General features: G+C 34.6%; 1 protein-coding gene across 1 annotated transcript; it reads right to left on the bottom strand.

Annotated features, from left to right (window-relative positions):
* Nucleotides 1-5001: 5001 nt before the first annotated feature.
* On the bottom strand, nt 5002-7233 carry LOC114162762 (palmitoyl-acyl carrier protein thioesterase, chloroplastic-like). Its single transcript, XM_028046734.1, has 6 exons — nt 6581-7233; nt 6305-6438; nt 6107-6220; nt 5835-6012; nt 5644-5712; nt 5002-5474 (listed from the first exon to the last, which is right to left on the bottom strand). The coding sequence occupies exons 1-6, from the start codon at nt 6971-6973 to the stop codon at nt 5226-5228; spliced, it is 1137 nt and encodes a 378-aa protein (XP_027902535.1). The 5' UTR covers nt 6974-7233; the 3' UTR covers nt 5002-5225.
* Between the last annotated feature and the right edge of the window lie 8909 nt (nt 7234-16142).

Below are 16142 nucleotides of genomic sequence, written 5' to 3'. Positions count from 1 at the left end.
TCTTGAGAGGTGTTGATAACTCTCGACAATGCATTAATTTTATCTTGAGAAGTGAAAACCATAATGAAGAGAAATTTTAAAAAATGAAACGCTCCTTGGTTGGCGATTTAGTATTTAATATTGGAATATGAAAACATTTAATAATTAAAACGTGTAGCAGATGATATAGCAGTTCAGTCATCATTATCTCGAGTAGTGCAAAATTTAATGCATTTGAATACTGATTGACACGTTATTATCATTATCTCGAGCAATGCAAAATTTAATGCATTTGAATGCTGATTGACACGTTGATTTGGAGATAATTCGAACCACTTTTTGAAGGCGTTGGAATACAAAAAGTTTTTTAAACGGTCATTTTAAATTTATTTTTCCATAAAAATTGATCTTAAATTCTTCTGAGTATGAAAATGGTGAAAAATATTTTAATTATTTTATAACTTATATTATTTTAATAATAATAATTAATAAGTAATAGTTATTGTATTTCACTAACGTTTAAATTTCCAATTTATATGGAATGGTAATAAATGTTAATTAATTCAATTTCTAATTAAAAATAATTTATATTGACTAAAATGAAGTCGAACAAAATCTAATACAAAAAAGGAAAATACATATAATAAAAGAGAATAAAATATAACTTTTATATTGAGATATATAATAACTGCATACAAAATAAGAGTCCAATTGAAATCTTCTTATATATTGAGATATATATATATATATATATATATATATATATATATATATATATATATATATATATATATATATATATATATATAAAAGAAGTTCAAACAAAATTACATACAAAATTTTCAACTTTAATACCAAAAAAATAGATAAAGAACTTTGATATCTCTGCTTGTTCTTTCACTTTCAACTTTAAAAAACAATTCAGGGTGATCCTCTACAAAGAGTTGATGATCTCCATAGAAAGATCTTAGTTGGTTCTAGCCTTGGGTAATCATTGGAGTGTGAATATCCATGTTGTAAGTAACATGGTGAACATTACTTTGGTAATCAACAACAATCCATTTAGCAGCAAGGTCCTCACAATAGCGTATTATGAACACTCGGTCGACGTGTCCAAAGTCCTTAAAATATTAGCAAGTTAAGAATAAAGAAATAAATAAATATAAATAACAAAAATAAATGAGTTTGAATCAAAAAATATACCTGGTCTTTCAAAAACATAGAAATGAATCTGCCAACCATTTCTGAAGAAAGTATGGATTGTGGTGTGGGCATGGATTCCATTGCAGGAGAATAGGTTGGTGATGAAGTAAAATTGTAAGAGAAGAAAATGGGTAACAGTAGAAAAATCAGATGTCTGACTTTGAATTGGTAAACATAGGGAATATATATATAAAAAGAATAGGAGAAGTCATAGGTGTTGGAAGTATCCGTACATACTGGACAATCTGAACTGGTAAAAGTACAGGTTAATAAATACGAATTAAAAAATAATACGTTAAAAAAAAGAATTATGAAGCGTCGTAAAAGTATAAGAAGAATTATTTAATGTAATTTACTAATGTTGATTTTTTTCAGGAAGGGGTATTTAATATTGGAATATAATAAAGTTTAATAATTATAACGTGTGGCAAATGATGGAGCAGTGACAGATGATGGAGCAGTTTATTCATCATTATCTCGAGCAGTGCGAAATTTAATGCGTTTGAATACTGATTGACAGGTTGATTTGGAAAAAAATTTGAAGCCGTATTTGAAGGGGTTGGAATACAAAACGTTTTCTAAACAAAATGGTTTTGATGGAGTAAACGATGATTGGAAAAATGTGAAGATCTCTTTGAAAAATGTCTGAATAAAAACAAAAATTGGGTAAAAATAAAGAGATTTGGTGATACAGTGCATTATTAAAAAAATACCATTAACGAAAAAAAATGACACAAACAGAGTTTAAGGTAGAAAAATGAAGAAGATTAAGGGTTTGCTTGTAAAAGGTGAAAAAATACAGATAAATTGGTAAAGAAAAAGGTATTTTGATACAAATTACTTACCAGTTAAGTTGTACAACGAAAAAGACTCGTGCATGACTTTGAAATCTTGATTTGAAGCTTGTATCCAGAAGAAAAACAGTTAGATCAAGGTAGATAAACGGAAAAAATAGTTAGATTAACTCTGTTTGGTGTAGAACTTTGAAAAAATATAGTGTATGATGAACTCTTTGAAAAATGTCCAAATAAAAACGTAAATCGGATAACAATAAAGAGATCTGCTGATAGAATGCATTATTAAAAAAATACCATGAACGAAAAAAAAAATGACACCAAGAGAGTTGAAGGTAGAAAAATGAAGAAGATGAACGGGTTGCTTGTAAAAGGTGGAAAAATACAGATAAATTGGTAAATAAAAAGGTAGATTTTGATACAAATTACTTACCAGTTAAGTTGTACAGCGAAAAAGACTCTTGAATCAGTTTGAAATCTTGATTTCAAGCCTGTAAACAGAAGAAAAATATAAGAAACAGTTAGATCAAAGTACATAAACGCCAAAAATAGTTAGATAAAAAGTTTTTATAAACCTGATGTTAAATCTGTCGCAGTGAACCATATTAGACATGTAGCAACCCTAGAAAATACCATCATCGGAAAAAAATAGTTAGATCTGAGAAAATAAAAGAAGAATATTAGTTGTTCGCTTGAGAAAGGTCAAAATGAAAACGAAATCTGCGTAATAAAACCATATGTCACAGTGAACCATATTAGTCCTGTACAAAAATGAAACAAATAGTTAGATCTGACAAAATATAAGAAGAAAATGAGTTGTTCGGTTGAGAAAAATCAAAATAAAATCGACTTCTGGGTTTAAACCTGTAAAAAAATGCATGAAAAAGTTAGATCTGACAAAATATAAGAAGAAAAATAGATGTTCGCTTGAGAAAACTCAAAATAAAAACGACTTCTGGGTTTAAACCTGTAAAAAAACGCATGAAAAAGATAGATCTGACAAAAAATAAGAAGAAAATGAGTTGTTCGCTTTAGAAAACTCAAAATGAAATCGACTTCTGTGTTCTTACCTGTAAAAAAGCGCATGAAAAAGTTAGATCTGACAAAATATAAGAAGAAAATGAGTTGTTCGCTTGAGAAACTCAAAATAAAATCGACTTCTGGGTTCTTACCTGTAAAAAAACGCATGAAAAAGTTAGATCTGACAAAATATAAGAAGAAAATGAGATGCTTGCTTGAGAAAAATAAAAATAAATACGACTTCTGGGTTTAAATCTCTGAAAAAACGAATGAAAAAGATAGATCTGACAAAAAATAAGAAGAAATGAGTTGTTCGGTTGAGAAAACTCTAAATAAAATCGACTTCTTGTTTTAAACCTGTAAAAAAACGCATCAAAAAGTTAGATATCGGAAAATATAAGAAGAAGATGAGTTGTTCGGTTGAGAAAACTCAAAATAAATTCGACTTCTGGGTTAAAACCTGTAAAAAAAGGCATGAAAAAGTTAGATCTCACAAAATATAAACCATCTCCATAGTCATTTTTTTGCGATTTAAAAACAACTCGATGAAAAGAAGAAGATGAACAGAAGAAGATGTTAGAGAAGAAGCTAAGAAAGGTAGAGAAACCATGATGAACGCGGAGAAACAGAGGCAGAGAAAGAGAGAGAAAGAAGTGAGAAGGAGGAAGGTGAGAAGACTGAGGAAGAGTGAGAAGATGAAGCGTTTGAAGCTGTGAAAGTGAGAATGAGAGACGAAAAGTAAAAAAGAGAGAGAAAAAGTTTAAGAGAGAGAATTGAATTTGAATTTTGAAAGTGGAAAGAGAGGAAAAATAAGTGGTGGGATACGTGGAGAAAGCGGAAAGAGAGAGAAATTTTTTTTTTTTAATTTTTTTTCGAAGTGTCAAAATGATGAGAGTGTGACACGTTAGCTTTTTTACTTTTTGTAGATAAAAATTTTTAAATTGAAGTGTGTGATATATAGTATTTAATTGAAAAAGTTGCTATTTATTAGTTCTCATTTGTATATATATATATATATATATATATATATATATATATATATATATATATATATATAGATATTTATATAAAAATTTTGACACACCTAAAATATTTGTTGCAAATTCGTCACTAAACTCACTCTACTATGACACGGTAGAGAGACAATTTTAAGAGGTGAAAAGAAATTTTAATCCTAATGTAAAAAAAAAAAGGTAAGATTGTAATATAACATTGAAGATAAATATGATAAAAAAATCCTTAAAATAAATATATTTTATTTTATCAAACAAACTCATAAATTAGTCAAATGAACTATAAAGTAGTTTAAATATCATTCCAAATATACTCAAATATCAAAGACTTTTATGAAAAGAGTATCTTCTTTTAAAGCTGAAAGATTGAAACAAGTGCTTTTGGTTGATCAACAACTCGTTTTCTTGAAGCTTAGATCTCCTTCATAATTTGGTGAGCGGTTCATCCAACCTAATAAACTAAATTAACGCAAAAGAATACACAATGAAATAAGAAATATTTTCGCAATATCAAATTTTTATATTAATTAATATCAACTTTGTATTTTAATTTTTAATCAATAAAAATTACGTAAACAGAAAAAAAAAATTATTGTTCGCAGGATATGTTTGTGCCTAAAGTACCTTGCATATAAATATTTGAGGTAGAAGTATATCAGCTGTTAGTAGCATTAAAACCATTTAATTTTAATAATTTGGTTTCTGAGTATGCAGCATTAGGGGATTAACTCTGAGAACACTAAATGGCTGTTTGGTTTAACTTTTGTAAACACTCAAGATCAATTCATAAAATCAATTCATTCTAATTATTTTTTCTAAAATAAATTATAGATAAAAAATTCACATAAAAAATTAGCAACTCTTTCTAGCATCTCCATCGATCAAAATTGATTTTTCCACGTAAAACAGAATCATTTTTTTTCAAAATATTTCCAAACTCACCCTAAAATAACCTTCAAACTTCTTTGCCATAGGTGTTGAAATTCTAAGCAGTTATTATCAAAATGCTTTTATTTGTAATAAATTCTGAATAATTAACGATCTATAGTTCTCCTCACAAAGAATTTACAAAATAGGATTAAGGACAAATGTAATGAATGTAGAACGTAAAGGATCCTAGAAAGGAAAACCACGAGAGCGAAAAGCTAAAAGGAAAATAGAAAAAAGGTACAAGATAAGATCCAAAGATACTGTGTTTTTTTGTCAATGTTATGTATCACTGTTGGCTTTGCTTGAAATTCCACTCAGTTCTGGCTCGAACAACGTCTGCTTTATCATGTTGCAGACGAAGCAAGTGTGTGTATTGCAGGTTCGGTTTTCTGTTCTTGGAATTATTGTTGGACTCAAAAACTCTTGCTGTTGGACACGTCATGGATTCCACAATATTTGACTGTGTACATTCACGTCGATACTCCAAAGTCATGCTTGTCATATTATAATGTTCTAGAACTTCAATCGGCACACTCTGCAACAACAAAATCACATATATGCCAATTCAACATTGCTACTTCTTACAATACAGGTTAATTAATCATCACTGATGTCTATATCAATGGAGTATTGCTATCTTTGCCACATATGTAGTAATTTATTATGGCATTTCTTGCAATTTGTTTCATGTCAAAAATTCTTACCTCCAAAATCCATCCAATGTATTTCACATTGTTGACATGCTGGTTAGCGTCCATGTCGTTCCACCTTGGCTGTATTACATGAATAATGAAGGGCTTAATACAATGATCTTGAGAAAGTAATAGTTTTGAGAAAGCAAGGTTTGACCAAAGGAAAAATGGTGATTGATAATAAAGAGAGATATGAAACTTACAGCCAATCCAGATCGGATTCTCTCAGCTGTGTCATCAGTGAGTTTGTCTATCCTCTCACAATCTACTTCTTCGGTAGGAACGGCAAGCCTGTTTAGGTAAAAAGGAACAAGCTCTTGCTTAACCTCTTCAGGGATCTTGGAAAGTCTTCTTGTTTGTCTATTCATGATCACCCATGTGCTGCACCAGAAAATTTTTCTTGTCATGTACTGAATGTTGAGAAAACCTCAATGTCATGTGATTAGAGTGAATGAAAAAAGACGAAATTTTGTACCTTGTGGCTCTTGTTATGATCTCTTTGGTGTAGTGATCCCTGATTATCCAATCTCTTCGCATTCCATTCTTTCCAGCGGCATCGACCCAAGTGTCAACTTCAATTTCGTCTCCCCTGTCACATATTTATGTTCTTGCTTTTAATTCTTTGAAGCAAACAATCAAACACAAGGGGTTTGAAAAAGCATTATACTTTTACCATTTGTTATATTTCTGAACTTGAAGTTGAATGCGAGTAACAACCCAAATGAGTTTTCTAAGGCTCATCTCGCGGGTTGCTCCAAATCCTTCTCCCCCGATCCCAGAGCTAGTGACATGATTTAAAGCAGTTTCCTGAAAAATAATTTTTATTGCTTTGTTTCAATCACACTCTCATTCATTATCTATTCAAACTATGATCCATTCTATCTTGAACGAGGTACAGAAATTCAGAAGATAAATATGTGTTTGTGGATGGTGGAAGAATGAAACTAACCTGAAGAAAATTCATGAGTGTCTCCATGGTGGCAGTTTTATCTGGTCCAATTTCGTAAGACCTGATAACAAAAATTTGCCTAAATACAAACTTATCCTCCACAAACCTTCCACGCAAGCTGGTAACAATAGCTTCATCTGCTGCACTTTCCTTTGCCAACCTTCCTACTCGAAGAGGTGCCTCTGCCACGTGTATTCCATTCACATTTACTCTGCTGGCAGTGTCCATTTTTCGAGGATTATCACTATAACTTGCGGTCACCGACAAAAACCTTCGTTTATTATTAAACACGTTAGTAATGTTGCACGGAGCATAAAAACTCACATTCTTCTTCCTTGAATCGTTTACATTCCGTGGAAATTGTGAACGGATGCTGCTGATTGCCGCCATCATTGATGGATGTAATTGGTGGTTAGTTTAAGGACTGAAATCACTAACAAGCCTAGTGGGATTCAGAATAATGAAAAAGTAACGATGGATATAAATGTAGCCCAAGTTTCTTGCTGAAGGGGAAATGCTTTCATTTCAAAATGGTGTATAATTTGTAGGTGCAACTAATGGTGAATTATGGGAAGGGGGAAGCTTAATAAATAAAGAAAAAGGAGGAGGAGGAGGAGAAGATTTTGTGTTTGTAACATAGGGATGTGAAAATCAATAACATTGAGAAAGATGTCGGATTCGCAGTCCAACCACTTCATTCGAGTGGGAGAAAATAAGGTGAGAAATCCATCGTTAACTTGCACGCAAAAATAGAAGACACGAGATGGGGGTGTTGCCTATGTGTAATTCTAGCCATAAAAAATGGAGCGTTACCTCTAATGTTCATGCCCTTTAGAATAGGGCACCTCTAATTTAGATCTAAACAATTAAAAGTTGTTTAGAAGGCTAAGACTAAAGCAAAGGCTTTCAAATTTGGCATATTTTGTGTAGGTAAGCTGTTTCCACACTTTCTTTCACGTCTAGCTATTTCCACGCTGAGAATAATGCAATGTCAAATGCTTAATAGCCAAGTAGAAAGTGTCAAATTACCATGAGCCGTGTATATAAAAAATTCTATCTTAAATTCTTCAAAGGGTAAAGATATTTTGAAGGCGTGAAAATTTCTTGAATAGGAAACCAGAACTAGTTCACACATAACATGCACTTCAATGGCTAAAATATACTTTGAAGTAGCAAAAACTTTCTTCAACAGGGAACCAGAACTTGTAATTTTTAACCAATCGTAATTCTATGTAATTTTAAAATATTGTTAATTAGTTTTTCCTTTTATAAAAATTGCACTTTTACTTATTATATACTTTTTGTTTTATTCTTTAACTAATTATATACTTTTTTTTTATTCACTACAACATATGGCTGATATCGCTGTCGTTAGGCGATCAAATTACCACTACTTTAGCAACTTCAGTATTGCCAGTTAGTAGTGAACGAAATAGTTAGGGTTAAGATAACCCTGAGTCGTCTCACAACGAATACGGAATTGATCTCAAATATTTGATTCTTAAAAATGCAATTAAAACTAGCAACTATAAAAATAGGGGGATTTTGATGTGCAAAGAAAATGACACAGAAGATTGTAAACACAGTAATAGTAAATAGGTCAATTCCACTGCTTTTTCTAAATAAGATTCTTCATTGGTTATCTAGAGATTATTGTTAAATTAATTATTGTTGTTGATTTACAAATCAATCAATGTAAAGACTCAATTCATTTGTTGGCATCCTCACTTTTAATCAAAGTACAGTCTCAATTAAAAGTGAGAATTGTTAGATTGTCCATAGTAAATTCAATCAAAGTACAGTCTCCATTAATTTTACTATGCCTAATCATGTCTATTCCTTTGTTTCTTCACCAAATAGAAAACTTAATTAATCAAAGTAAAGTCTTGACTAATTTTAGTTAAAGTAGTTACCTCTAATCAAATTAAAGTCTCAATTATTGGCAAAAACTTATTTAATCAAATGAAAGTTTCGAAACAAAATCAAAGTAAAGTCTCAATTTAATTTAAAAACCTTTTAACTCATATGATTAGCATGCATGTAGATTTAAAATCATTATTTTCTATTCGATTAAGAAGCAAAGGACATAGATAAACAAAAACCACAACAATAATCAAAATAACAAACACATAAATTCATCTAACCTCAGAATCTAGTTAAGAAATTACAGTGGAATCAACCCTAAAAGCTTAGCCCTTCATGGCTTTGATGGAATACATGATGATATGAAGGAAAGAAAATAAAAGAAAGAATGAGAGATGTGGTGGAGATGGTATCTGCCAAAACCATAGAGTTCTAAGTTGTAAGTTGTATGTAAGTTCTCTCGCTTCTACTCCCTTAAGTCTCTTTATATAGGTTTCAACTGGACTTTGGGCTTTATCTGTCAGTTGCTAAAATATTTTATTTTTATTTAACTAATTAGCAACTCAATTCCTGTCCAATTTCCAATTCTGCCCCTCTTATTTAACAATTTTTGCAGTTTTGACCTGAGTTGACTGTTGACTTTGACCAGTTGACAAGAGTTGACCAGTTGACCAATTGGACTGTCCAATAGTAGCCTGACACGTGGCACAGAGTGTCTCTCTCCAGAATTAGGGTTTCTACCTCCATATTTCTTCCTTGGCTCCGCGGCTGACGGCAATGGCGGCTACTCTGGCGTGGCTTCGTGAATCTGGTAGTGCTGGCGGCTCACGGTGGTGCAGGTTCTGTGTTTTCCGGCAAGTGGTGGAGGTGCGAACTGATGGAGGTGCTGGTGTTGCTGTGATGCGCAAATGAATTGGCAGCGAGGGTTGCAATGGAGCTGCTGCAAATTTCGCAAAGAAGGTGCTGTTGCAGGTGCATCGCCTTGGTTGCGCGAATCTGGTTTGATCTGCAGCGAAGGACTCCGCACTGCTATTGCTGCAGAAATGCCATGGTGGTGCGGAGAAATGGACGAGAATGAGGGTGGCTCGCGGTGGTGGTGTTCGCTGCTGCAGCGGTGGCTGTGCAAACGGTGGAGGCGAGAAGTTGCGTTGTTGCGACGTGGTGCTGCAGAGGTTGGTGGTGGCCGGCGACGAAATGGCGTGATAGTGATGCAGTGGTGGCCGACGAGATGAAGAGGTGCGGTGGCGGCTGCCATGGTGATGGAAGGAGAGGGGAAAATTAGGGTTAGGGTTTCATTTTGTGAGATGGTGACGTGGCAGGATTTGATTGGTCAATTTGGTGAGTGGAGGATTATGACACGTGTCAGCTTATGGTTGGCCTGATTTGAAAGGTGGGGATTTCCACATGGCATAATTTGGTTGAGTGGAGTTTAAGTGGTAGGAGGGGTGCAACTTAGTGAAAACTGGGGGTGCAGAACAGGTTTTTGGTGGTCCACTTTAGAAGGAGTGTGCAAATAAAATCTGGGGGTGCATTTAGCTCCTGATTTATTCTTTTCCTAAATTTCCTGATTTTGGACTTATTTTGTAACTTTGAATATTTCAAATCCACACTATTAATGACCAAAAATAAATTCTAGCTGCATTAACAAACGTTAGAATATCCAATAATATTTTATGCAACTAAAATCAATTTTTACGCCACTTTCACCAAACTTACTCAATAAATCCAATAATCACAAATCCTAATTAAATCAATCTTTAAGCACAGAAAATTCAATTAAATCCCCAAATTTAAATATTAAATGAGGGCAAAAAGTTGAACTCATCACACACCCACACTTATCCTTTTGCACTCCTGGGAAAAATTGAACAATTTCAAAACTTTATTCTGAGGTCTTTTATTCCATATTTTCAGTGGATTAAAGAAATGAATACAAATGGAAACAGATCAATCTTCTAGAAATCATGTTGTCATGCACAGACAAATGGATAAAATTCTGTTTTTCACACACGAGTTAATCTTTTGAGTTTACAAGATAATCAAATATGAAAGAGAAACACTCAAGTTAAATGTATATTTTCTCACCAAAATTTGCTCAAGTGTTTTGGCTTGTGTTTTCACTCAAAATACCCATACAAGTAAACACTCTCAATGCTTAGCAAGACTCTAATATTCATAGCTTTCAGAAAACATGCATTCAAAAATCATGAGGACTTTTCAAGGTTATAATGAGGCCAAGGCAAAGGTAGGAAAAACTTTAAGATTTGTGTGTTTTTGAAATAGTTAGGAAGAAAGAGTTATGGAGCATAGTTTCAAAAACAATCCTTTTTTTTTCTTTGTTTTTTTTTTCTCTTTTATCCTTTGTTGCTCTTTTTCAGACAGCAATCATTTTTCATTTCAACACTCTGTCATCAACAATTATTTTCCTTTTTGCCATTTTTATAACTTTGTGGGGGAAATACTCACCCCCACACTTTATTCCTCAACCAATCTCAACATAATCCACTAGCTCTTTCTTTCTCCCTAAGGTAAGGAAAAACATGGTCTTTTTCTTTTTAAGGTTTAATAATATGCTCAAAACAAGAAAAAGAGGTTTAAGCTCAAGGGGCTGCCAATGGATCAATGTCATGGTTAGCTTATTTGGCCAAGTAGCTAAAAACAAGAAATGCCTCAGTCATATCAAATCATGCATGTTCACCTAAGATGCAAAACAACAGAATCAAGCTAAACATTTGAGTACCAACAAGACATGAGCAAGTGACACAAGAAAAATAGGAATGACACATGGTAGTTCATCCTTACAATAAAGCTCAAAACTCACAAGGTCAAAAACTCTTTCACAAAAGATTTATTCCAGAAACTCTCAAATCAACTCAATTAGTAAATCACAGAAACAATCCATTCATAGCACATGACTTTTATTTTCCCAGAATTATGATCGTTCCAATTAGTAAATCAAATCCCAAAAATCCAATGTCAATATGTTTTATTGAAAGCAAAAACTTTTTTTTTAATAAAAACAAACAGAAAACAAAATTAGAAAAAGGAAAAACAAAACAAATAGAAAACAAAATCAGAAAAGGGGGAAATCTCCCCACACCCCCACACTTTATCCATGCATTGTCCTCAATGTATTCAATATGTATAAAATGCAAAGAAAAAGTATGAAGTGTACTTACCTCCTCAAGGTGGAAGGTATGAGGGAGAAGTCAAGTTCATCCCATCCATCCTCTTATTCAGCATATCTTGATTTTCATTGAATATCCGAAGACGATGCCCATTAACTTTAAAATTTCTTGCTGAGGATTCTTCCTTGATCTCCACTTCTCCATAAGGGAAAACTTCTGTAACAATGTATGGTCCTTCCTAAGTAGAGCGCAACTTACCACTCATGTGACCAAGCTTGGATTTGTATAGTAACACCTTCTGGCCTACCTGGAAATCCTTTCTAGCCACAAGCTTTTGGTCATGGAACTTCTTGGTTTTTTCTTTGTAGAACTTTGAGTTTTCATAGGCTGCAAGCCTAATCTCCTCTAATTCTTGCAACTGAAGTTTTCGCTCATTTCCTGCTTCTTCCAAATCCAAGTTGCATGCTTTCACGGCCCAATAGGCCCGATGTTCAATCTCCACAGGTAGATGACAAGCCTTTCCAAAAACCACCCTGAAAGGTGACATACCTATAGGTGCTTTGTAAGTTGTCCTGTGTGCCCAAAGTGCATCATCCAATCTTGTGGCCCAATCCTTGCGACTAGGCTTCACTACTTTCTCTAGTATCTTTTTAATCTCCCTGTTAGAGATCTCAGCTTGTCCATTAGTTTGGGGGTGATATGGTGTAGCAATGCGATGTGTCACCCCATACTTCTTCAACATGTTCTCAAGTAGCCTATTACAAAAATGAGTCCCCTGGTCACTGATGATGGCTCGTGGTATCCCAAATTTGCAGAAAATGTTAGACCTGACAAAACTCATAACAACTCGAGAATCATTAGTCCTTGTAGCTATGGCTTCCACCCATTTGGAGACATAGTCTACAGCAAGCAAAATATAAGAAAACCCAAAAAAGGAGGAAAAGGACCCATAAAACCAATACCCCAAATATCAAATACCTCACAATATAGCATGGGTTGTTGAGGCATTTCATCCCTTCTTGTAATGGATCTGGCTGCCCTTTGGCACTGCTCACAATTTTCATATACCCTCTGTGCATCTTTAAAGATGGTAGGCCAATATAATCCACAATCCAACACCTTCCTACCTGTTCTTTGTGTGCCATAATGTCCACAAAAAGGAGACGAATGACAGAACTCAAGCACATGAGGTATTTCGATATCTGGAACACACCTCCTTATGACTTGGTCACTACTAATGCGCCATAAGATTGGATCTTCCCAGATATAGTATTTTGCCTCACTTTTTAGCTTGATTCTTTCATATTTGGAGAAGGAAGGAGGAATAGCAGAAATAGCCAAATAGTTAACAATGTCAGCAAACCAAGGTTCAGGAAACATACCTTTCACAGCAGACAATGCTAGGAGGGCTTCATCAGGAAAGTCATCCTTAATAGGAATGTTATCTTCTCCATTTTCAATCCTGCTAAGATAATCAGCTACTAAGTTATGTGCCCCACTTCTGTCTAGAATCTCAATGTCAAACTCTTGGAGCAGTAGCATCCATTTGATCAACCTTGGTTTCGAATCTGCTTTCTTCAGAAGGAATTTTAATGCTGCATGATCAGTATAAACAATTACCTTGGAACCAAGTATATACGGTCTGAATTTGTCCAAGGCAAACACAACAGCCAATAATTCCTTCTCAATCGTGGTGTAGTTAGCCTACGCTGTGTCCAACGTTCTGGAAGCATAATATATCACACTCGGACGCCACAGAGGTGTCAAATAGTGACACCGCGTCCTCAATATCACCTGTTTTACAATTTTCTCTTTCGTCTAAAGTTGAGCCCAAAATATTCAAAAAAGAAAAATCCAAAGAAGAAGAAAAACCAGATAAAACGTCCAAAAGTCCAAAAGCATAATTGTTCACTACATTACTCAATAAATCAATACAAAACAAAGAATGGTCTTCGGTAGGGTGCTTCATGGCTTCTAGCACGTTGAACTGCACCTTTTCATCTCCTATCTTCATAGTCAAGGATCCTGCATACACGTCTATCTTGGTACGTGCTGTCATCATGAATGGTCTTCCCAAGATAGTTGTGGTTGAACTCATTCCTTCATCATCCTTCATGTTCAAGATGTAGAAATCTGCAGGAAAAATTAACTTGTCCACACGGACAAGCACATCTTCTAGCACACCTACAGGGTTAACTGTGCTACGGTTGGTCAACTGAATGACCACACCAGTAGACTTAAGAGGTCCAAGATGAAGTGAAGTAAAAACAGATAAAGGCATTACATTAATGGAAGCTCCTAAATCTAACATAGCATTGTCAAACTTAGTACTTCCTATAATGCAGGGAACAGAAAACATACCTGGATCCTTACACTTTTGCGGCATTCTGACTGCAGGCTTCTTAATTAAGCTAGAGACATTTCTTCCCATGTTCACTACCTCTTTGTCCATAATACGCCTTTTATGTGTACATAATTCTTTGAGAAACTTGGCGTATTTAGGAATTTGTCTTACAGATTCCCACAAAGGGATGTTTATCTCCACTTTCTTGAAAGTATTCAAGATTTCTTTGTCTAACTCCTCCATCTTTTTAGTTTTTGGTTTCAAACGGTTTGGATAGGGAGGAGGAGGAGAATAAGGAGAAGGATTTTCAAAGGAAGTATTAGGGGATACCAACCTGGAGTTATCACTGGGTGCAGGCATTCCAGATGTTGCTTGTGTTGCTTCATCTGATCTTCCTCTTTCATCATTAGGTACAACTTCATTGTCCTTATCTTCATCTTCTTGGGCATCCCCAAGGCCTTGTATTTGCTTACTCGATCTTAAAGTAATAGCACTTACATTTCGCGGGTTGATTACAGTTTGTGCAGGCAAATTGCTCGAGCCTTGTTGAGACTTCATCTGATTTAACTCATTTGCCATTTGTCCAATCTGGTTCTGCAAGTTTTGATTGGTTGCTTCCATCGTCTGTTTCAACTCATTGATTTGTCCCTTCATCATGTCAGCCATCATTTTCATCATTGCTTCCATGTTTGAATCACTAGAGGTTATAGCTGATTGTGGCTGTTGCCTCTGTTGAGGTGGAACATAGACTTGTTGGTATTGAGGTTGTTGATTTCCCCATTTCTGGCTAGGATATTCCTTCCAATTTGGGTTGTACTTGTTGGAGGAGAAATCATGGTTGTATTGCTGCCGAGGTGGTCTATTATTGCCATAGATGTTTGCAGCATATGCCTGAGGTTGTTCATTGTCTAACGTCCCTGTCTCTTTTAACATAGAACAAGCCTTTGTAGGATGATTAGTAGAAGCACAAATTCCACATAAAGTAGAAGGGATAGGCTTTTTCTGTAAGTCTGTCAAGGTCCTTACCATGGCCGCTAAGTCATCCAACTTCCCTTCTATTTTCTTGTGATCTGCAACATATGAAGCTTCTACTCCATGGGTTCCCTTTAATAGAGTTATAGAATTACTCCTTGTGGAAAATTGTTGATGGTTCGACGCCATAGTTTCAATCAATTGTCTTGCATTTTTTGGCGTTTTGTCCACCAATGACCCTCCACTTGCAGCATCTATCATTTATCTATCCATGATACTCAATCCCTCATAAAAGTATTGAATGAGGAGATGCTCGTTTATTTTGTGATGAGGACAGGAAGCACATAACTTTTTGAATCTTTCCCAATACTCGTGAATACTTTCTCTTTCTTGTTGCCTTATCCCATAAATATCTTTGCGAATAGCAGCAACTCTAGATGCTGGAAAAAACTTTTCCAGAAATAATCTTTTCAAAGTCTCCCAAGTATTGATGGATCCTGGAGGAAGGCAGTATAACCAATTCTTAGCGGCATCTTGCAATGAGAATGGAAAAGCCTTAAGCTTGATATGTTCCTCTGTAGATGGAGCTTGACTTGATTTGGGGGAGGTTTTGCGCCTCCCTTTTATGAGCTCTTGTTCCATCTTTTCTAAGGGTACTACCCCTAACTTTGGTTAGGCCATCCCTTTTTTCTAGACCACTCTTCTTCTCATGCTTGCGCATTGGGTCTTCCTTTTGAGCCTTGCAAGAGAAGAAAGAATGGTGATGTCCATCTTGCTTTGAAAATATTTTTTTAGAGGCAAGTAACACTTTGGAGGTAACTTGCTCTTTTCTTTTTCATCTTTTCTCTTATCTTTCACTTTATTTTGGTCCTCATTTGCTTGATTGGGTGAGAGAGGTAGGAGTGTGAACTTTTTGCCTTGGAAGGAGAAAGCATAGGTGTTAGCATGGCCATCATAAAAGACTTTTCTATCAAATTGCCATGGCCTACCTAACAAAATATGAGTTTCTTCCATAGGCAGAACATCACATAACACCTCATCTTTAAAATTTCCAATTGAAAAGTTAATGAGGACTTGTTGAGTTACTTTAATGTCTTCTTTCTTAAGCCATGATAGCTTGTAGGGCTTGTCATGAGGGATAGTTTTCAAGCCAAGCTTGTCCACAACCCTTGTGCTAGCCATATTTACACAACTTCCATTATCTATGAGGAGGGGACATAGTTTGTCTTTGATATGACACCTTGAATGAAAAAGG

Source organism: Vigna unguiculata, chromosome 9 (assembly GCF_004118075.2).
Source record: "Vigna unguiculata cultivar IT97K-499-35 chromosome 9, ASM411807v1, whole genome shotgun sequence".
NCBI classification, from domain to species: Eukaryota; Viridiplantae; Streptophyta; class Magnoliopsida; order Fabales; family Fabaceae; genus Vigna; species Vigna unguiculata.
Note: the sequence above shows the minus strand (reverse complement) of the source record. Positions and strands in the feature narration are given on the sequence as shown.

Bases quoted from the DNA above. Each gene is read 5' to 3' on its own strand.
- LOC114162762 (XM_028046734.1), bottom strand. From the start codon at position 6,973: ATGATGGCGGCAATCAGCAGCATCCGTTCACAATTTCCACGGAATGTA. The intron at 6,013-6,106 runs GTACAAAATTTC...TTTCTGGTGCAG, and splicing joins ATCATAACAAGAGCCACAAG to CACATGGGTGATCATGAATA. The intron at 5,475-5,643 runs GTAAGAATTTTT...TTGTTGTTGCAG, and splicing joins ACATTGGATGGATTTTGGAG to AGTGTGCCGATTGAAGTTCT.